Source organism: Neolamprologus multifasciatus, chromosome 15 (assembly GCF_963576455.1).
Source record: "Neolamprologus multifasciatus chromosome 15, fNeoMul1.2, whole genome shotgun sequence".
NCBI lineage: Eukaryota > Metazoa > Chordata > Actinopteri > Cichliformes > Cichlidae > Neolamprologus > Neolamprologus multifasciatus.
Window position 1 is genome coordinate 20596884 of NC_140453.1, and position 23853 is coordinate 20620736.

A 23853-nucleotide genomic window follows, 5' to 3' on the forward strand; every position below is an offset into this window, starting at 1 on the left:
TGTGTTTATAGGAAGCACGGGCTACTGTTCTGCACCCTGTCTGGGAGAAGAGGTGGGCGGCCCACATGACTAACTGCCCTGCTGTATCACAGCTATTTTTATAGATGAGATCATTACATTTCACATGTATCTGCTGACCTTTCAGAGTCACTCACAGCCATGTGTTAATAGATGGAGCGCAGCGCCACATCATTACCCCCAACAAACAGAATAGAAACACACACACACACACAGGAAATGAGTGTGATTATGAAGAGTGGGTCCACAGGAAGGAAAAAGCTACTGCAGTGAAACAGGTTATCACGAATGTAGAACTGCACACAATGGCTCATCCATCCCATACATAGATAAGATGCTCTCTCTGATTGTGTGCGTAAAACTGGAATTTTATCCTCTTAACATAAACCAGGTCACTGGTGGGTAACATGCTAAGAAGATGATACCTCTAAAATCAGGTTTCTTGCATGCACTTTACTCTTTTGCTTCCATTTGAGCATGCAAATTAGGTGAAATTTTTATATTCAAGGGTAGATGTAAAGCTAAATAGATTAGCAGAGACCTTTTGGATGTTAAGGTAATAATTTAAAATATCAATGGTTAATAATTAGAAAATATTTTCAATTAGTTTTATTAATAAAGAAAAATTCTGGTGCACTTTCACAGTGCTTCCAACAAGTAACAAAAAAGAATCTTACATTTACAACCAAATGCTACATGGACTGGTTTGTACTTTAACTGAGCATTTTTAATACTACAGTCTATATTCACACAGCAATTTTCAGTTTTTCATATGGACTGGAGGAGCTGACCTCGAGATGAGCTCGCTCTGCCTCCTGAATTAAATAAAAAAAATTCTGTGTGCTACTTGAAATGTATTGTGTTTAATGTATTGTGTAATGTATTGGATTATTACAATTATTTAAAAAGATTAATTATAATTTTTCTACTGTATTCAAATCTTTTTGCATCTCTAAGTTTTTAGGTTTATTCCTCTTCTGCACAAGTGTTTGTTTACTTTTTTCAAAGTGCAAACAAACAACAAGATAAGTAGTGAGATTTCACTGTCTGATTTGTAGATATTGTATATTTACAGTGTAAATAAATCGCTCAGAGGGTTTAAGGGCGTGTGTGTGTGTGTGTGTGTGTGTGTGTTGGGGTCTTAATGAAAAGATAATGAGTTAATCCTGCTGACCACCATAAGCGGACTACTTCTTTTGAGACTGCACATTTAAGAAAAGCAGCGTCATCGATCAATTGTGTCGGTTCTGAAACAGTTAATAGTTTGCGCGTTCACAAACGCAAACACACACATACACATAGACCGGGGGCGCGCAGAAGCTCACCGGGAACGCGAAGCAGGAGCAGATCAGACAGCAGGTCGGTCGGTGAGCGGAGAGACGCACGAAGTCCTGGCGATAAAACAGCAGACCTGAACCTTTGGTTTGTGAGGCGGCTTTTTCTTCTCCTGTGGACTACCGTTACGGGAAGTTTTATTCAACAGTGCGGACCTACGGAAAGGCTGTCCACCATGTCGGGGAGCAGGGAGGAGGAGAGGAGGAAACTGGCCGACATCATCAACCACTGGAACGCCAACCGGCTCGACCTGTTCGAGATCAGCCGGCCCACAGAGGTAGGAGCTCAGCCAGGAGTGGCAGGAGAGGCCGCGGACACGCGGCCCTCTCCTGGGGGAGGGGGCCCCCCTGTAAACCTACCCCCGGCTGATCCTTGGGTTGAAAATGTTGAAAGCCAAGCAGTATTGGGCAGCGTGGTTCTCTTGGGTTACTCGGTGGCAAGTCCCCGTACGTGCTGCGAGAGAATGAATGCCAAACTCCATTGAAAATTGTCTGGATTTGCCAGATAGTAGGGTAAACACATTGTTCAAGATGGTGCCTATAAATTTAATTAAATCTTTGAGCCCTCACGGCAACCCAGGCAAACTATTTAACAGTCCATGGGTGAGCATCGTGTATAGGTAAATCTGCCTCTATCGCTTTCTTTTAAAAGAAACTGTTCACACTTGCGTAGCTATTACCGCCCACAGCTGTGTATTTGGGAAGTGGCAGGAATAATTTTGAAAGTTGGCAAATCACAGAAGCTCTTAACATTATGTGTGCGATAAATATGCCGAATTTGGCGCGAATGTGAGTAGAATATTATCTACCTTGAGGTTTATTCTTCCTCTGTGGATGCGTGCGATAAGTAGGTAAAGATGTAATTTCCAGATTTCTGAATGGGATTTGGTACGTTATCTTGCGAACGGCACGTTAACTGGGCTAGCTAGCTAGTTAGTTAGCAAGCACTTTACCTGTAGAGCAAACATAAGCTGTGCTACTATTAAACAGAATAAAAAAAAAAAACCCTTATTGGTGATTTATGCATTACATATTTGCGCTTTTTAAATGAGGGGGCAAAGTTGTAATATAGCCGGCGTGTACAGTGCATGCAGCGCACTCGCAGCAATGCCTGCAATGGCTGACAAACCCAGTAACACGGTCAGGTTGTTTGATACGTTAGGCATATAGATAAAAGCTTAAAGTATTAGCTACAAGCAGGGTGTGGAAGCTTAGCTGGGCACTCAGATGCTGCTAGCCCACCACCCACAGGACAGCCCCTCTCCTGTATGTCTGTCGATCTGTCTGTGCAACACACTGACTATGTCATGTCGTCCTGCATTGTCCTCACACACGAGCTAGCTTGGTACGAGCTGCTTGTTTGACCAGCAATAATTTGACCCTACAACACGGCGGAGCAGCAGTTCTGTAATTAAACCGCCCGTCTGGACTCCGGTTGTGGCTGTTTACTAGTGACATGACGGGATAAGAAACGCCGCCTTGCCGAACAGTAGCAAGGGCTTGGTAATGTCTCTAGTCCTTACTAAGTTCAGTGTCCAGCAAACCAGGGGCGTTTCCAGGATTTTTGAAATGTGGTGGCTCACAGGACGTCAGCATGATTGATGAGAGTTGCAATAACGTTGCCAATTCAACGCCACCAAGAAAACTGGTGATGCTGTTTGGCCTAGCAGGTAACAACATAACATAACATCTACACTGGCTAAAGCCCAGACAAATGTGGAGTTAAACAAGATTCCTGCATTTTCTGTCTTCACCACTGAGACCAAACCAAGACGTTTACATTAATGACAAGATAAAACAAATAAAATAGTTCTAATTTAATTTGAATTTCATTCTGCAGGTGCCGGCACTCAAGGTAGATTTGAGTGACTGGACCTGATGAAATGCACTGTGTTAGAATAGAGGTAAATGCATTACAGACTCCACACTTAGATTAATACTATTTTTTTAAATTTATTAATTTTTTTAGGATTGAAGGGCTGGACCAAATTGATTTACAGGGAAATTCTGGCCCTCATATTTTGCCCAAATCTAATCTAGGCCATTTTCTTAGATATTTACCATCAAAATATACAAATAGTTCAACTACAACTGCCTAATGTGAAAGAACCTTCAGTCATAAACACATTATTGGATCATAATTATTGATTCATGAGTGTGTGCATATCACTTTTAATGCTGCTAGTAGAGATTATTTTTATTACTTATATACTACTAGGTGGCCTAATAGTGCTTTAGCAAAATAGCATTGGTAGAGGGATGCCTGGTGCCACCCTGTGCCCCCCTCAGGACACGTCCTTGCATCCAGCCCTGCCTGTGACTGGTGCATTTCGTGGTTAAGTAGTTTTAATTTAAATCTATGACTGTGATTTTGTCAGCTGCTGTGTTTTTAGGCGAGCTGCCCACCCCCCACCTCTTTCTTGGATAAGGGTGTAGGGGGGCCACAGGGTCCCCTCTCTTCTCCTCTTGAACCGATTACCAGGATTGAAGCTGGCCAGCCGTTGGCCAGTGTTGCATACTACACAGCACACACGCACAGACAAATACACAACCCCTCGTCTGTGTGAGGAATCATTAACTCTGCATGTCCAGAAGTTTCCCAGACTGTAATTCTCTCACTATACTGGGGTTTCAGCTCCCAAGCGTCACAGTGTAGTCCAGCAGAGCATAACTCAGTGTAAGGAGATGCATGGCCTTCCTTCACCACGCCACACCCCACCCATATGTCAGGTGGTGGAGCGCCCAAGCGGCACAAGTGTCTTCCAAATAGGCTAGACCACTCCTGAGTGAAGCTGTGCTATAGATAAAACTTGACACTGTTATCCTTAAATAAAGCTGCCCCCCAGTAGAAAAACAGAATATCTGGTAATTGTTATAAAAGTTTAATTTCAGAGCAAGCTGCCACTGAGAGCAGTGAGATCATTTGTGTGATTAGATTAAGCACGGCTGGCTGATTAGTCTGGAGCAAAGGTTCTCAAACTTCTTAATCTTTCAAACCCAAAATGAATAGGTCCTGCTGCGGGACTTATGGTGAGGCTCATTATAACATAACAGGTACCCATATCACTTTGGGGACTCGCAGTGGGAAGAGATGTGGGGACTTATTTCTGCAGACTGAATAAACACTGGGCTTGGATGTTGTGGCACAATAGTCATGTAGTGTTGAGATGCAGGCATGCATCTCAGCACTACATGACTCCACTCCACCCACTGGAGATGTGGAGGTTTAGTGACTTCTAATCCTTCTAGGTTTTGGTGGGACATGTGAATGTGTGGCTCAATAGCCTTCCTAAAGTGTTTAGCTTTCATGATTCTCTGAAACTCTGCACCAGAGTTATTCAAGAAAAGCACCCAAACCTATCAAAAGTTCCCATCTCAGAATCGGCTTATTGTTTTTGTGCAATATTTAATGAAGCCATTGATAATTTTACCTTCATACTCTAAAATTGTCCAAGGAACAGGCTCTCAAGTACATAGACATAGGCCACAGTTTGATACTTTTCAATTTGCCTTATTTTTATGATCCTTCATAAGTACATGAACTTTTGTGAGTTGAAAAAGCACATTTTACCTGGTTTAAAAACTGAAACCTGCACCAACTAAAGAATTAAATTGTTTTGACAACAGGCTCATCTTCTACCTGTGTTTTCTATTATGTCTTATTTAATACTCCTGAATTTAGATTATGGATGTAAAGTGGAGAATAAACATTGGTGTTCCCATGTCTCATATCATAGTTGGAGCATATCACATTTATCAAGCAAGTTTAGCTCCTGTAGTACAGCTCAAAGCAAATATGTGGCTGAGGATACTCCATGTGTAGTCGTGATCTAGTGACCATGCAGACCATAGGATTAAGTGAGGTTTACACTTGGTTGTGGACAGTGACAGAAACAGAGGATGAGTAGTGATTATTGTTATATTTCTTTAAAGTCCACTCGAGGTCTGCTTGAAGTCCGCACAGAGTCTCGTGCTAACAGCCTGGTGACGACATTTCCATCACTTGGGCACAAATGCAGTATAATAGAGGGATGCAGCCTTTTCCGTGAGGGACGGCATTTCATTTCCTCTAACAAATTCCTGGAGCCCTACATATTAATCTGTCTAATATCCATGGAAACAAACTGGTTTTGCCTGAGCTTTAAGAGCACTTTCTTCGATTTCAGTTGTATAGTTGTAGCCTAAGGGTCTAAGCCTCAGTATCTTTTAAAAATCTTTATTTTATGTGTTGACAAAAGTGATTGTGTGTAAGTATCATATTACTCTGCGGTTCCCGTTGGCTGTTTGTATTTTATATGTATGTAAAAAAAAAAAAATCTTAAGAAACTAAAAAGAAGTTAAAAAGGCTCTTAAAGAACCTTAAAATGTTACGAATTTTTACAGTTTTACTTGTTTAGTTGATGTTTGTCCAGTATTTGTTGTTCAGCAAATTAGCAAGCAGTGGCAATTTAAAAATAAATAAATAAATAAAATAAAAATTGGGTTCCACAGATTGACACCAGATTAAATCCCACGCCACGGTGCTGGTTGGCTAATCGTTAGTCCTCACACCGTGCTCAGTGAACCAATGTAAGTTTTAATTGAGGAACTGCTGTTTCACATCTCAATTCCAGATCAATCAGTCAGCTTGATGAAGTGGATCAATCTAAATGGGACAAACCCAGCCAACCATAAGACATGATTCACACTTTTTATAATCTTTAAATTGATGAGAGAGAAATGTTTTATCGTAGGATATATATCTTTCCTATGTGGCAACTAGCAAAATACCCTCCCAGAGCATTACAGATTTGGTGAGGGCAAGGTAGGGCTGTTTGATATAACGATATATATGGGTTGACGATATAAAAATGTCTATTGTTTCATTTTACGCTATCGTTTGTTTTGTGGTGTCAGAAAATAAACTGTTTACTAGGGGTAGGGGAAAAAATTGATACTGTGTAGTATCGTGATATTTTGTTTGCTAATAATGTATCGATACAGGGACAGCAGAAATCGATATTTTGTTACAAAAATGTTTTTGTGCTCTGACTTCAGAGCATGTTGATCCTTTTTCTGAGCAAGAATCCTGACATTCCTTCACTGTCCAAATGTGTTTAACTTTTTTTTGGCAGCAATAAACATGACAGTTTACTTATTTTAATTTAAGACATGTTTTATTTTAATTAAGTTTAAAACTTTTTTAATTAATGAAAAATTATATTTTGTTTTAATTTACTTTCAAATTCTTCAGTTGCTGAATGGGCTGCATAGTTTTCATAAATATATAAATAGCTATAATTGTACCAGATGGTTGCATTCAGTTAAGTTGGACTAGATTGTAATACAAACCGTTCGGTTTGTCAACAATAAAACTGACTGGAATGAGAGAAAGACTGAGTGCGAGACTTTGATATTAGATAAAATGAATATTGCTAAAGTTTACCTTTATGTACAGAATCTGAATATCGCAAAATATTGTAAAAAATTGCAATAATATTGTATCATGCGTTAAGTATTGTGATAATATTGTATCGTGGGATGTATGGTGATTCCCACCTCTACTGTTTACGGCAATATTTTTTCAGCGTTTTGATGGTCACTGTAGTGGCTATATTAATTTCTTAAAGTTCTCTCTTTCTCTTATATTTAAAATAATCACACTACGGACGGACAAGCTCCTGTTTTTATGCGTTGTTGTTAGGAACAACGACGGTAAAACCATCGCATGTCCGCTTGTTTATTTTCCACATAAACCTTTCACAATAAAGCTCAAGATCCTGTTGAGACTTTTCAAAATAAACAGAATCACGTGAAAGAGCAGATTATTTACGGAGGAGAAGCAAAAAAGAGCCGTCAGGTGCTAAAAAAGAAACCTTAGACTCAAACATTAGAACAGGCTTTTCCCCGCAGCATGCTGTGTAATAAATACTCACAAAGAAAACGGCGGCCGTTACAACTTATGTCTAAAAATGTATAGTTTCATGCATCGGTTAAAACAGTCGACTCCAGGTACACGACGCCCAGCTGGAAACACTTCCTGCAAGTTGAGCTGCCCGAGATTCACAGAATTTACAGAAAATGTTAAATTTTTGTGATTTATATCGTTATCGGGACGATAGATGTCTTATATCGGGAAATGAGATTTTGGTCATACCGCAGAGCCCTAGGTCAAGGCTTCACTTATTTCCTTCAATATGTCACTGTCTACTCTAATTTCTTCAGTCAGCTCAAATGGTGTCTGTTCAGAAATGTGGCATTCAATAACTTGCTACATGCAACCTAAAAATAATGGTATGTGTCATCTTTGAAAAGAAGCACCTTTTTTTGAGTATGCAGCATCAGGAAGACTCCTCTAATAGTTTGGATGTTGACAGCTCTGCAGCTTCTTGTGCTTGAAAATGCTGCTCATCAGGTAAAAAAAAGCTGCTGACAAGATTGTCCTGAATATGAGTTCTGGAGTAAAAACAAAGACTGTACAGCAAGTTTGATGTACAGGAAGTAAGAAAAAGTAAGTTTTGAATAAATTTCAGGACCAGTTTACACAACCCAGTGTGAATGGCCCTTAAAGGCCAGCAGCTGGCCAATCAGCTTGCCACCTACTATTTTGCTGACATGAGGCCACCGGTTATGTCAGATCCTGTCCAACATGATGTGCTAGAAACTGAATGCAGGTTTTGTTAAATTTGGGTCCAGTTTCACCCCCCCTCTCATATAAATGTAAAATTTCTGCTACATGCCATAAAGTTGAGCCATAAATAAAAGCAGACTGACAAACATTTTACAGGACAAGCAGACCATGCTGGATAAATAATAGAGAATAGATGATGCATATCGCCTTTACAAATGCACTCTCCGGCAGTGGGTTTCATGAGGGTATTGACAGTGCAGTAATTAGCAGGTAGTACTCTTTAAGCCTGTAATTACGTGTTACATTGCCATCATTCAGACAGGAGTGATCTTTATTATGTTGACATTTCCCTCTGCTTCCTGTATAAGTGTGATTTTCCTCAATCATGTAAATCAGATTATCAGGAAACTCTTATTTATGCAAGGCAGAGTTGGCTACATTAAACAGTTACTTTGTATCTGTGGGATGGTGATAAGGTTTTACAGTTCCTCCTCTTGCCCTGAATGCTGACCCAAGACCTTTTTTCCCCCCTCCCCCCTGAGCAACTCAAGAGAAGCTTATGGTTTAAAAATGGGAATGGCAGCATTTTTTTTAGTCCACTCAGTTCTCCACTGATCCTGCGTGGAACAAGATGTTCTGCCCCAAACATCAATTATGCTGAACAGTGACCCTAAAAGCCTCAGAAAGTTGTTAAGTATTAGAGTCAAAGTTGTACAGTTGGTTTTTTTTGTCCCATAGTACAGCAGCTTAAAAGACAAATCTGTTGTTAGATCTCAATGATTGGATCTAAATTTAAGACGTTTAACAGACATAAATGCCTTAAATAGACTTTAGGGCTTCTAAAGTTGAGGCAGAGATGGAAATTAAAGCAAATGTTACATCACAATGCATACTTTTACTTTCAGCTTAAGCATTTAATTTAACCCACAGGCACTGTGTCCTCACAGAAGAGAGCATAGTTAATACACTATGACAGATGTTTTCTTTATTTTATATGTACTTTGGTAAACAGAGCAGAAAATCTTCTCTTTAAATGCACACTTTTCTTTACCTTGCGCTGCTCACATGCACTACAGGAGCTTCTGCTTGTCAGATATGTGCTCTTTGTTTTTTGTTTGTTTGCAGTTTACTAACTGCTGAAATGAATCTTTTGAATCCTAAAGTGTTCCCAGTTTGTCTTTGTGAAAGCTGCGTGATGTAAATGTGTTAGCTGCTGCTGTTGCATGGCAAAGTAAACACAGAACTACACAGAACTGCATTGACTTGATTGTCCTGTTTTTACCTATATCTGATCTAGGTTTTTGAGCCAGGCTGATGTCTGACCCAGGGACCTGTGTGTCATTAGAGAACACCAGGCTTATAATATAAATTCCCTAACTTAGTGGTTGTAGCTTTTGTCCCCCCCCAAAAAATAAAAAATGAATAAAAAATACCTGGTGCATAGGCCTGGTGGACTGGTGAAGTGACTACTAAGGCTGAATTTAAGGAAAATTAAAGAGAAAGGGGTTTCAGTTTAGGCACCACAGGAGAGTAAATTGGAAATCGGCATGAATAAAAATGGATTTTAATTATTACTTTATCTCAGTTATGTAATGCACAGCTGAATGGGATGATGGTATGTCACAGCATATTAAGACACTTGCCGTCACATGGCCTAGCGAGGTGAAAAGCCTGAGAAACGCTAAATAAAAGTATTTATTTGAAGTCTCTATACAGCACAAGAGACTTCTTGTGTGCTCCTGCCGCTCCTTTTTCTCCTGTCATGTTCTGAATTCCAAAATCAACGACTACTATTCACACCAAATGACTTTTCTGATCACCTTACGGATTATTTTCCTCCCTGTACTTATCATCATAATTTGAGGTGGAAGGTATTTACTAGCAGGAAGTCGGACTTGTAGCCACCTTGTTTCCTGTGGCCTGGGATATGCTGCATGTTGGCAGACTCGCTGTGACATCAGTGGCCACTCCCTCCCTCCCAGTTTTTTCCCTGCTGGTGCACAGGAAGCAGGAAACTCGGCAGAAAGGAAGTGTGTGTTTTGTGGAGATAGTGTGTTTCCTGGCCTATGAGGTGGAATGATTTGTTTTCAGAACGGTCAGGTTTCTTTTATTTTTTTCGAACTATTTCCAGATTCTCAATCCTCCAGAGGAGTCATTTCCACCAGTGGTGGCAATTTAGTTGTGAAGAAATATTTCAGTGTGGTTAGATATTCTATATTATTGGTCATATTTTGTTGTCATTGTTGTTTTTTGAAGTTGCTGGCTGATAAACTCATCAGTTACTGTACCTTCTTTCACAGGAGTTTTTATTCTTTCTTTTTTTTTTAGTGCTTTTAAATAATTTTTATACTTTCAGACCTTATATATGTATACAGATGCTGGCCGTCAGATGTTTTTTTTCTATTTAAGTATTTACTTTTTAAAAAACAAAAACAAAAAAAGGAAACCTATTGACGTTCTTTGTGTTTATATGAAAAGAATTCCAGAAAGCTATACGGCATATCTGACAAATTGACATAGTCCATCACATTGACGGGACAATCGCATTTTGATATAAAGCGGATCAGCTCAGTGATTTGCAACATTGCTCCTGAGTGCAAGAGCATAAATACCTCTGTATATAAATCTGTATTGCATAGGAAATCTTTTGCAGTCAGACTTAACAGAGGTTTTCATCATTAGGCAGACACAGCTCATTGAGGCGACTGTTTTTGTGATTTGAAGCTATATGATTAAAATTGAACTGAATTGCAGTTTCTTGAAATTCAAACTATTTGGATTTTTTTTTTTTTTTTTTTTAAAGGTAACTAGAGTATAGATAATTTACAGGATATCAGAAAGTAGAAATTTCTAATGAAGCAAGAAACTGTTGCTTCATATGTTTGTAGGTGGCAAAGCATTTATACTTAGTTTTTATTGTGAATAAGAGTACCTCTAGCTAATCCTAGAAAGTCCCGTGACCTGACATAGTAAATGAAGTATTTAAATTTAAGCAAAGTGCGGAGGTAACCAGGTGGCTTTTGCAGCTGAGCTTTGTAAATAAACAATGCCGCTTTCTTGTGTTATGTAACAGCGACTATCTCTTCCTTTTTTGTTTTTAAATTTAAGATACCATAGTGATCAAAAAAAGGCAAGGTCAATAACCTGGAACTATGAAATAATTTTTCACCTTTTCCCTAAAAGTTAAACTTAAATAGTTATGAAAATCGTTGCAGATATATGATATACTTACTCTAACCCTAACTGTGTTGGCTCTAATTGAAATTGTAGTAGCACGTTACTAAAGGTGTCTGCAGATCTGAGAGACCTGTAGGCAATGTGGATTTAATAACCTTGATTGACAGGCAATGATGGATGGCTGCTTCTTTTCCATGCTAGGTCCTTCCTAGCACAGTCATGATAAAAGCTGATGTACACATTGTACATACAATGCTTTTGTTCCAACAACTCAGCGACAGTTTATTTTCCTTTCTTTGTTGGAAACATGTTACTGTTGCATTAATAAGTTCCTCATTGCGTTAGATAATTAAATGCCTTTGGACTTTGAGGTCTAGCCCTTTGTTTTATGATAATGGAAATTTTTTATTTTATTTTTTAAAATAAATTCGCTGGAATTAGTATTTTGATCTTCTGTGAGATGGCATAGGGTATCCTGGGAAATTAAAATGCTACGGCTTATAAAGGCAGAAAGGACTTAAGAGTTTAGCTGGCTGGTGTCTGACTTTGACTAAAGGTCAGTGCTGACCGTGGGTGTACCTGCTAAAGTGGCAGCTGGAGATAGTAGAAACACTTTTGGGTAACAGACATGCTGGCCTCAGCCACAATGACAGCAGCATGAGGTCACTAATGCAGAGGCGCTGACCACAGCGTGCATTTATCTCTGTTTGCATTGTTCCTCTGTGTGTTCATTGCCCGTGCCCTCCCTTTTTTCTCTTTCTGTCTCACCCCTCACGTCATGCAGACATTAGCTGGCTGCGTCCCCATGGCAACGCTGTAGCTGTGATGAGCTGCACACTACAGCAGTTTAAAAAAAAATAGGAGGCCACACACACACGGTTTTTGACAGGCTCCAGTGTTTCCTTTTTTTAGCTTTTAAAAAAGAAATAAATGAATAAATTATAATCTGCTAGCCCTGGTGCTTCCTGTCTTGTGTTTTTCCTACAAGCTTGTTGGCCATGTTGCTGTTGTGGTGGTCCTCAAAACCATTCAGCTCCTGCTTCCCCAGAACATCTCATCCTGCAGTCAGATGTACTCACATTCCACATTCTCGGACTGCAACTAGTCACGGTAGTTCTTCCTTTGCTTTGGAGGTCATCTGTGAGCTGTAGGGTCATTCTGAACTGGCTCACGTGCCGCTACACCATGCTCACTGAAGCTGCAGAGCTGAACAAGGACTCTCAGCTGCAGTGCAAGACGGTGTAGCTGGAATGATTTATTGCCCTGTTACATGTTTATATACCAGGACCAAATATTTAACTTTTGAGAAGAGTGGAAGAGAGTAGCAAGTAGTGGTTTGACTGTATGGTTTGTATTTTTTTTTCCTAATCAAAGACATTGAAATATAAATGTATAGTTATAAAGCGCATTCTGTTTACTCCTGACAGAAAAATGAAACACTGCAAACTTTTGTAAAAGGCCTGCTCGCTGATTGATTTAAATTTGGTTTCATCCATAAAAAATAAGCCCAGCCCACATAGATTTACAAGACTCCAAAATGTAATTACATAATTTAAAAGTACTAAAGAAACAATCCAATCTGACGTCTTTCTTAAGCTTTAGAAATGCGTCCAGCTAACAAAAAAGAAAAAAATCAGTCATTATTGGCCACCCCAGAACTAAATTTTTTTTAACAGCCACCTCACTAAATATAGATATTCTAAACTCATCATTAAGTTCTTTCTCCATTCAGTAATTAACACACCCTACTGTCCTGGATATTTGTAAATCTGTCAGCTTGCAAAAATGTTGGTCATAACGCTACCACAGTTTCTTCTGGCGTGAATATGCATGTAACTGCAATTGGTCCACATTTTAATAATTGTTTGCATTTTTATAGGCAAAATGTCTTAAACCCCACTTTAAAAAAGGAAGTCAAGGACCTTCTATAACATTTGACCCTTTTCCCCATCAGCTGCAACAACAGCCACCTGCACCTTCTTAGCAGGCCTGAGATAATTCTAGCTCTACAGCTGTGTTGTCTGTGTTGCTGTAAATGTCTGCTGAGCTTGTTTTTATCTGGCTGACCAGATGAAGCTGTAAATGTGTAGCATGTCACATTTCATGGTCAGGCTATAGGTGGGTCTGCCTGAGAGCAATCGCACCTCAGTACAGGTTCATTACAAAGTGGGGCAAAAGATCGTGACCATAGGCCTTAAAGCCTGCCCCGCAGAGTTATGACCCAGAGATAAATACACAGAGAGACACGACTGGATGAGTAACCTTGTTGCAGCTCATTTGCACCAACCAGCCTTTTCTTCCCTATATACTGAATGCACATCCTCAGTAACTCTCAGGCTGGATGCTTGTGCGGTTTAAACCTTAGTAAGTAACGTTGTCACCTTCACTCAGTCTGGAGAAATGCTGTGGTGCGCTTTATTCATCCAGTCTGACAGGATGCAACAGAGTGATGCTGTTCTTTCTTTATTTGGATGTCACAGTTGTTTTTTTTTTTTGTTTTTTTTCCCTACTGAGTGTGAACTCACAATTATACTCCAGGTAGGTGGATGTTGGACAAACCAAATTCCTGTGTCCATGTGTAGAACCCAGAATGCAAATGTTAGGTTTATCAAATGAACTGTGTCACTAAATACTGATTTCCTGTTGCTACTTGATGGCACCATGGCGTTCATAGTTCATGGTGGGATCCTTATCAAACATGACAAGTCTGGGCCGGTTTGAGCAATGTATGGGTGAATTACAAGAGCTTTAAATTTCACAGTGCTTTGGACATTCCCTTGAATAAAAACTGACCATAGGGCTGCTCGATTATGGCAAAAATGATAATCACGATTATTTTCACTGAAATTGAGATCGCGATTATTTGACGATATTTATTTAACAATAACAATGTATTGAATAATGATTTTAAAGATTGTCAAAAAATAATATAAAATAGTGTGCAAATACTGATAACAGTGCAAATGTTTGCAATATAAAAAATAAATGAAAAATGTAAACATCTATGTTTAGTGAACTTTGCAGTGTTGCTCTGTGGTGCAGCAACAACACTGTAGCAAAGTTTACACACTGTCTACTTGATCCACTTCTGACTCCGCGAACCCATAATGTTTCCACAGCACTGAAGTTTTTTTTTACCTCTCTTTTCAACCAACAGCAGTCACTCTCCTCTCCAAATAACTTCCGTTTAGCTTTCCGAGCTTCCCTCGGGTCCTCTAATCAGCGGTTCCCAACCCCCGGGCCTCGGACCGGTACCGGTCCATGAGTCGTTTGGTGCCGGGCCGCGAGAGTTGAGGCTCAGGTGTGAAATGTATAGTTTTCAGGGTTTTTATCGGTTTTCAGCGTTATTTTGTTATAGTTTTTATCGTTTACTCGGTTTTCTTGGGTCTTTTCACGTGTGTTATGAATAAATTTTCTTTTTTTCGGTTTTTCTAGTTTTATTTTGTTATATTTATCCGCGACACCTTATAGGCCGGTCCATGAAAATATTGTCGGGCATAAACCGGTCTGTGGTGCAAAAAAGGTTGGGGACCGCTGCTCTTAATTGTTGTGACACGTGTTCGAAATGCAGAGAGGTGCGCTCGATTTGCCACGTGGAGCAGCGCGAGAGTAAAACACGAGGGAGGGGCTAATAATCGGCTTAGCCATTTTTAATGATCGTTGAAAGCCCAGATTGTAATCGTGATTAACGATGGGGGGGAAGAAAAGGAAAAAAACCACACCAAATAATTACAACAGCATTTCTGCAGGATTTCAGCATCTTATCATCTCCCAGCTGCAAAGCTCACTACATCATCTTTAATTAATGCATCTGCTCTCAGTGTATTGGCTGCTGTCTATTAAATAGAAGAATGGGGGTCAAGCTGGGCAGCCAGGATATTCATCACCACTGTTTATTCCCAGCTTGTTAGGAAGTCCATTTTAGCCTCCTGTACATTGTTTAAAGGTCGTATTGGGGTCATGGGAGAAATGTATGAATGTATAGCTGATAAATGAAATGGATTGGATATTATTTGTTCATGTGTTCATAACTCAGGGAAAGGCTGAATAATTAATGAAACCACCTATGTGTTTTTTAAAGGTATTTTACTAAAGCATACAAATCAGTAGGCGAATACCTGCTTGTTGCATCTTAATGTCATTAGGCATTGCCTTTTCAATTAGCAAACAGAATGAGAGGCCTCTGAGGTTTAAGTATGGTCCAGATTCTCCTAGGTGTTTTAATAAAGTTTAAAGTTTAGGTAGCCATGAAAGATGAATCATGAGATTTAGGAGAGTTTGAAGTTTGAATGTTTTCAGGTGAGGTTTTGGCATTAGCGACTTGGGTCATGGTAAGCTGTTGGCTTTCCCTTGTAGATCATAAGGACTCAGGTTTATAAGGTTCTCGCTTCATCCCCATCTGCCACCACAGACAACCCCAAAGTGGAGGCTATGGGCTGGCAGGGACCAACAGCAAAATGGGCTTTACTGTCAGAAACACCCACTCGATCGTGATTATGGTTATTTTGTTACTCATTGCTTGTGTGAGCAGTGACATCAGTGCAGGCCTGTAACCATTTATACTGGCGTTAAACGATAGGTGTCACAACTTTAAAACCCTCTCGACGACTTATCAGTGCTGCTGCAGGAGGACAAGAAGTCAAAACAGGAAATAAGGAGAACAGAGGTAATTTTGGAGTTTGCTACATAAAGTCTTCTTTTCTAGATGTTAAAGCATTTCCCTGTTATCTGACAGTCTCTGTGCTCCTAGAGACACATTTATCATTAAATGGTGGTAAAGAACGACCAACTCTCGTGTGCCATGTAATTAAAAAACAATAATAAATAAATAAATAAATAAATCCAAAGGCACGACAAGCCGTGTGGCAAACGCCAACAGTTGTCACGTTATTTTTGGTTTACGCTGCCATTCAAGAGGGCATCAGTGGCTAGTATAAGTGTAACTCACAACAACATGCCCATCTCCACCCATGGAAAGATGGAGTTTCCCATAAAAAGAGGTTTGAAGTTTATTCAATGCATGTTTGGCAAGTTTATAAATGATTGTTTACCAGAAATGATCATGACTACAACTTTTAACAGTAAAGCAAAGTCTTAACCCTCAAACACTTTGAAAGGGTACAAAAAGAAAGAAAATTAGATTTAAAGTTCTAACTTTAAACACAATTCCACCACTAAATTCAAACTGGTTCAAAGACAGACAGACAGACTTGGGGATTTTGCCTTTGGTTTCCTGTGACAGATGACTTCAGCCTTATGTTTTGGATGAGCTGTTTTTATTTTAAATTTTTTTTTTAAAGTGCAGCCTGCAGTCTGCCCCCTTAAATGGAATTTTGAAGAGGCATGAAGAAATGAGGGCTGGGCAAAAAGTTAAAACTTTTACTAGATTTAATCACTTTGATGGTCTGAAACCCTAGAAAGGACTTTTTTTCCCCAGCAGAAACAATCACGCACATCTTTCAGCTGTCTTTTTAGAACAGTAACTGCATGCCCGCATGTGATGCATTTAAAGCACGTCTGTAAACTGTACCTAATAAAAACAAGAAGCACGGCTAATTACAGGTAGTTTTCTTTTTTCAACATGTGCCATCAAGCCTCAGTGATTTGTATTTAGAGAAAAAACGTAAGATGGGTATGACAGCGAAATGAAAAAACGGTAGACACAAATTTGTGTCTTCTGTATCTTCTGTTGCTCCTGAAAACACTTTAACCCCAAAGCAACCAAGTGGTTTTAGGTTGAAAATTACTTGAAATGACAATTAAATTATACAGGAACTCTTATATTTGAGTTTATCAGTTTGTCTTTAGTTTATCTATGGCAGATATTCTGAAATGTTCAAATCTAATTAAATATATATATTTTTTTATCCTAATCGGCATCAAGTCTGCTGTGGAAGTAAATCTTGCTACAATAGTTATGGGAAAGAACTGCAGTGCAGTGTATTGTAGTGTGTTGTAGTGATAAGAAGTGGAAAATTACACTGAAGTCAAAGCCCACAGTGTTAAAAAAACACACTAACACGGTCCTTAATGAAGCAGCACAACTTTTCAAAATCCTATTCCTGTAAAAACTATGAAAAGTTGTAGAAGTAAAAAGACAGCTTCATAGCAGTTAACATTTATGGACCCCATTTGACCACTTGAATCTTAAAGATGCTTCTGCAGACCTACTGTCTTCTCTTTACATGTTAATAATTGATTGTTAGTTTAAGTTCTTTAAGCCTTGGATTAAGCTCAGTCTTGTGGAAACCCCAGCTCCACTTTGGAGGCAGTTAATTTTCTGTAATGGGCCGTCGGAATCTGATCAATATGTTAAACTGCTCCCTAAGCACTCCACAATAACACATCAGCATGGTCTCTCTCTCTCCCTCTCTCTCTCTGTGTGCTTGAGCGTCCAACTGGGTGATATGCCACGGGTTTCAGGGCTCCTAGTGGTCATGGAATTCCTGGAATGCAAATGGAGTTTCAAGTGGAGAATTCCATACAGAGAAGGTCAGGTAACTTGATGGATACTCAGTGGAAAAGTGGGGGAATGTTAGAGATTCCTGTTAATAGCAAGCGAGTGTATTTCATGTGTAGTTTCCAACAGAACTGCAGTACAATCCAGACAGCTCATTCTTCAAGTAAAGGGGGAGAGTTGTGGAAGAGTTATGGAATATGCATTAGGACAGCAGCAGGACATTTGTTGGGAAACACCTGTGGTTCATAATCTCACTCTCTTTGCTCTCTCACATTCCTTCGCGGTGATTTGGCCCCTACTTCTTATCTGTCTTTTCTCTCTTTCCTCTTGTTCTAAAACAAGCAGTGTATTGTGTGTGCTCAGCAGAGCAGCCCGCCCTCAAAGCTCTGTGTGTGTGTTTGTCCCAGTCAGCCTGTCAGACCATGTTAATCCCCTCAGAGGCCTGGCTCACCTCCTCCCATGCTTTTTTTTCTTCTTTCCCCTCTCCTCCCATCTCCATTGGTTTGTGTTGTCCCCCCCCAGCCTCCGGATATGCTGTCCCACCTGTCAGTCAGCCCCTCGTGCACATCCATGTGGGCCAGTCGCACAGGAGGTAACTCCCCATTGACCTCGCAGGATCAGACAGCAATCACCAATTCAGTCACTCACTGTTTAGAACCGCTTGCGACCAGCTTCCCATGGTGCTTTGCAGCAGATCAATGTCTAATTCAGGGCCCACAAGGAGGGAAAACAGGGAGGAGCAGTGTGTGTAATCACTGGGAGTAATCAGGAGTAAAACCCATTGTTTGCCACGTGTTGGCAGTTTACTTGTGGTCAGATGGTAGCAGTTATAGCGCAGAAAATAAAACCTGCTTACTTACAGCAGAAATTAATCAGTCTTGTGCCGTTTTCCCATTTTTCCTCACTGCTACATTAGAGTTTTGTGCTTGTGAAATCTAAAATATCAGCAGTCCGACTTTTTTACAGGATGTGGAAGAATTTAACACAAGATACCCCAGGACAGACTGCTACACAGACAGAAGATTTAGTAGATTTAGAGGGAGTGCAATCCCAATAATTTTGTTTATGTTCATTCAGTAAGTCATAAAAATATTGGAAAGAAGCTGCAGTACACTTTGCTGTTTACATTTTACATTATATTTACTCATACAAGTTTCAGAAAAGAGTTTTTAGTGGTTATGAAGACTCCCTGAAATTATAGCCACAATTCCAGCATTATTATCAATGAAAGAACATAAGGAAAAAGCATTGAAAGTCCACTTTAACTGCTCTTAGTTGTTTAAATGAAATGAAATGTAATTTACTGTGGTAACACAGGGGTTTTCCTGCCCCATCAATAAGGTGGATCTTGGCCAAAGTCGAAAGAAAATGATTAGCCCTGTGATAAAACCTAAGGTAAGACTTTTGGTTTCTATCTGCTCAAAGGCATTTTTACCGATGGCATTTTTGTTTAACAGATTTGAAAAAATAAGATGAATAGATTTGTGTCAAATCATGTGAGTTGTTGTCCCCCAAAAGCACAATCTGAGCCAGAAAACTCCACAAAATATACGTATGTGACAGAAAATACAAAGAATTCTTATGGGAAAAACAAGACCTTCTGGAAAATAACATGATTAAAAACACTCGTCTTAATGGGTGTGATGGTCAAAACAGCTGTGGGATAACGGCTGCATTAGGGTGTGATTCTTTTGGATTAGTTGAACTTAATTACTAGAACAGATACACAAACATGTGCACATCTGTGACGAACATGAGCACACAAGTGAAATTCCACAACTCGTAAAAGCGCGACCACAAAATATTTGGTGCTTTTTCTCATTGTGTTGAAATGTTTGCTGGTTTGGCGTCGCCGGTCTGTGAGAAGTGTCTACATAACAAACTCACGACAGCAGATCTGCTGGTGGCTCGACGGGACATCGCTGGTGATGATGGTTTCACTTCGGTCTGCATGAGCTCTTCCTATGACTGGGGTGTGTCGCTCAAAGTTTTATTAGGGGGAGAAATGCACTGTTAAAGTTGTCTTCTTATCAAGTCAGACTGCAGTTTTCCCATTATTTTGCACAGCTATTCAGTGTCACCTCATTTAATGACTTACAGATTTACTATTCTGGTTCAGTCTCATTACTCTCATCAGTTTCAGTTGCCATGGTTTTCATAATCCCGCTGTAATTAATGGGTGACAGTTACCCAGTGAGTATAGCGGATCACTTAAAAGAATGGACATTTAGTTATGGCAAGCATCATCATCGTAATTGTTTTCTTAAATCTTGAGCAAATAAGAAAAAGGAAAAAGGAAAAGGACCTTAAGATCAAGGTATGGTGGATGTATAATGAATTTGACATCACTGCTCTAGATGGATATGAATACACCACAATAGCTGTTTTGTCTCTAGTTATTTTACTTTTATACTAGTTGGAAACCAAAATTGTAATTGAAAGTTGAAGTTAGAGCCAAATTACCTTACCTGCTAGGTGGAAAAAACCCAAACAAACTCTAAAGAAGCAGTGAGTACTTACCTTTACACTCATCTGTTCAGAAGCACGACTCTGAGTAAGTCCTAATTTTACACTCTGCTGCATGTGTATCTAATTTTTGTTTGCCAACTATCACCGTATCAATTTTACAAGGTGTTAATGTGTCACTGTTGTGTTTACTACGTGGGTCCACTGCAGCGAGATAAAAACCCCCCATTAATGTTTAACTCACGCTGACCTTAACAAGCAGGGTATGATTTTTAAGGAAGTTACAAATTCCTGAGGTTAGGGAAGACATGACATTAGTAATTTGTACAGTACTTGTGTAAAAAATCAGGGTTTTTGTAGGACATCATCCCAAAATGAGTATCATGATGATTTCTATCAACTTTCTTTGTTAGCCTGAGCTTCCTGCTTTATGATCTGTTTGTGCTCAAATAAACCTGGGCTTTGATGTCCATCAACTGGACTGATTTAAAGCAATCCAACTTTGGTTAGAGAGGTTATAAGAAGAACAGGTGATGGTGATCTTGCAAAACAATGCTTGCAGAAAATATGTTAGCATATTTTAGGACACGCTGCTGTTTATCTGTAACATCAAAGCTGCACATAAAAGCTTAAAACTTGAACCCTTTCAGACCAACCCTGCATGGTGCAGGTGCTATCACTAGAAAGAGAGGGTAGCTGAAGATCTAACTGCTTATCCCCTGCAGACAGCTTTCATTTCAGCTTCTTAAATCAATTCTATTTCCGTTTGAAACAAAGCACTGGTCTACAAAAGCAGCTAAAACATCTATCCACATCGGTTTTTGGTGAAAGGATTTGAATAATGTTACTGGTTATGAACTCTTGTGTTGTATTATTTAGATTTAAAGCTTACCTGGCAACAGATTGTGACCAAGCATAGAGCATATTTATAAATGTCTTGCATCATCAATTGAACTTATGCAAGGTGCCATGTGACTGTGGCTATAACTTCACAGCAGGGCTTCTTCTGGCACTATTACTAATGCACGGCTCTTCAGGAGAGCGTTTTTGAGAGTGCTGTCAGGGGAAAAACATGCTGCTCTCAGTCAGTTTTAAACTGAAACTCTGAACACATAACCTGCTCAACACTCTGTTATGTGTTGACAAATAAGTTAACATTGTCTAGTTAGTTAAAGGATAAAGTCTCCATTCTGCCACAGCCAAAACAAAAAGACACTGCAGCTATAATTACATGCATTACTAATAAAGTGCTCTGAAGTGGTAACATCATCACCAGAAATCAAAGCAACACAGAATACAAGCAACACACCTCCTCCTATGGTCTGGATTTGTTCAACAGAGTTGTACTTGAAGGCATTAAAGCTTTCTTGGCATAAAAGAAGTTTGCAAAGATTATTCCTGGTACCTCCTACCCGATAGTAGTAAGTGTGGTTCATAACAGAGGATTGCTCACCCTTTTCTTACCACTTGAGACTTAAAAAGCTGTATTAAACAGTTTTATTTTCCTGCAGTCTTACTCAGCATATTTATTTCATTTTTAATTTGTTCTTAATAACTACAGAGAAAAATGAGGCAATGAGAAGCAGACACAAATTGCTGTAGCTTCTGCAATAAGTAAAACCATAGTAATGCATTCCTGAGAAGACTTGTTTTGTCATTTGCTGTTCTTAAATGTGTATATCCAGCTACCTTTGAACCACTAAAAACAGTGACTCTAGGTTCAGCATAGCTTTAATTGTGCTTTGCAATATGTGCTGCAGCCTTAAGTTAACATACTGACTTTGCTGCAGAGACCCTGTGTATGTCCTACGTCCATTCCTCTCATCTGTGGGTTGTTATTGGACCCCCCAGTGGAGCTGCACCCTGTCCTCGCCCTGTTTTAGTTCAGCCCCACCTTCTTCCTGGAAGAACCTGGTGGAGAATTTAAACAGAAATACAATATTACTGTGTGGGTGTCCTCAGTATGTTGGGGACTTCCCTACACCCCGCTCCACCCGGTCATATTTGTTGATCTTAGCTGTGCACCCTGCTTCATAAGATTGGCTTTGACAGTTATAAACAGAGAGCAGGACAGTGGTATTGTGTGACTTGGCCTCACACAGGTGAAGTAAGCCCAGATTGTGTTTGTGTGTACCTGGAAGTTCAGGGTTAGGGTGGATTCTTGGAGAAGAATGTATTTATCTCTAACTTCCTTTCTCCCAGATGTTTTTATGTGTGGCCTGAGAGCGTGTTTGTATGTGTGTGTAGACGGGGAAAGGCCTCTGTTCCTGGTCAGTTGTTTGTCTAAGGAGGCAGTGCCTGCTGCGACTGCACAGAGGCAGAGATTGCCACATAACACTGTCGGTACCAGCCACTTTATACAAGCAGAGGAAAATATGTGGAGCTTTTCTGCTTGGAGTGTCCTCCGGCCATTAATCCTGCACATGTGGAAACGAAGCTCAGGCGAGCGGTGTCTCTTCTTTGGACTGTATTTTTGGTGAAGGCCAGATGATGTCATGTGCTAATTTGGATACTTGTGGCATCAGTTGCACTAGTTTCAGGATATCTGCAACTTTCATCAAGACTTTTTTTTTTTTTAAATGCCAGCTGGAATAAAATGTAAGGCTTCTGCACAGTAATTTTTGATAATAGTTGGGTTTGAAGTGCCAACAAATTAAAATCAGACAGACACACACCCTGGATTTGATTTGAAAAGCTTCAGGGTGCATTACAAATTTTACAACTTTTAACTAGATTTCATATGTTGTGCTACAACAACCCTAAAACATTGTCTGAAAAACCTATTATTTAAAAATCTCCTATATATTGCTTTAAATGATCACATAGAACAGGGGTGTTCAAACTTTTTTCACTGAGGGCCACATACATAAAAATATAGGAGGGGCTGGGCCACTTACTAGAAATGAGGTATATAACCTTAACTTTAGTGTATTAAAGTTAGAAAAATCACTTACAAGTGGTCGAATATATTATATTGTTGAATATAATTAAAGACAAAACTGCCTTCATCACAGCTTTCCATAAATGGATCTTTATTGATTTATTCAGAAAAAGCTTTGGTAGCTCATTCTCAGAACAGCAGCCTCAGATTTCTTCTTAGACAGAAGATTTACAGCACAGAGAAAAAACAATAAAGGGGAAAATGGGACGGGCACATTTCAAGTTTGTTATTTAAGTTATTAGGCTTAGCAACACACCTATTAACGTTCGTTTGAAACCGTTATCAACATTAACAGACTGAACTGGACTTAATAACAGGAGTGCATATAATTTTAGTAAATTATTCTGGTGAGTATCAGCTGCGCTGGGTATGTAAATCGGGACATCCAGCCGCGGTGCTGATCGCCACTCGTGCCAAAAATCCAGACAAATGTCACTTGATCAAGGAGCAAATCTGCATCAGATGAGATCAGCTGACTTTGCGTGTACGTGGGCAGTGCACAGCGGTGTGTACTCTGTGTTAACAAGAAAAGCGCATATAAGAAAGTGGTGTGCAAAAGCAGGGTAGTGACAGAATTGATGCGCATTATTGATATTTGAAGCATGTGTACCTGCACATTAACACACGGGTACTGTGGAATATATTTTTTACTCACCTAAAGTGCTCGTCCACTCCCTGCAAAAAAATAGCAGCTGTGCGGTGTCTGTGGCATCAGTGCTCTCATCGCATGCGATGGAGTAAAGATCAAAAGCACAGCTTTATCAGACAGTTGCAGTTTAATGTTGGCTGACAAGTCTTCAACAACTGGATTTCTGGACATGCTGACGTTGTTGACGGGCGCATTATT

General features: G+C 39.6%; 1 protein-coding gene and 1 long non-coding RNA gene across 2 annotated transcripts in view; both read left to right on the forward strand.

The window, feature by feature from the left end:
- Positions 1-1316: 1316 nt before the first annotated feature.
- Positions 1317-23853, forward strand: part of afdna (afadin, adherens junction formation factor a) — a 123126-nt gene continuing 100589 nt past the window's right edge. Inside the window, 1 exon segment of the mRNA XM_085131801.1 lies at positions 1317-1630. Within this exon segment, the coding sequence (XP_084987927.1) occupies positions 1529-1630 (102 nt within the window). The 5' untranslated portion in view covers positions 1317-1528.
- LOC146501978 (uncharacterized) overlaps positions 1637-23853 on the forward strand; it is a 32926-nt gene continuing 10709 nt past the window's right edge. The window contains exon 1 of the long non-coding RNA XR_014869158.1: positions 1637-22900. This is a non-coding gene — a long non-coding RNA (uncharacterized LOC146501978). The remainder of the gene's footprint in view (positions 22901-23853) is intronic.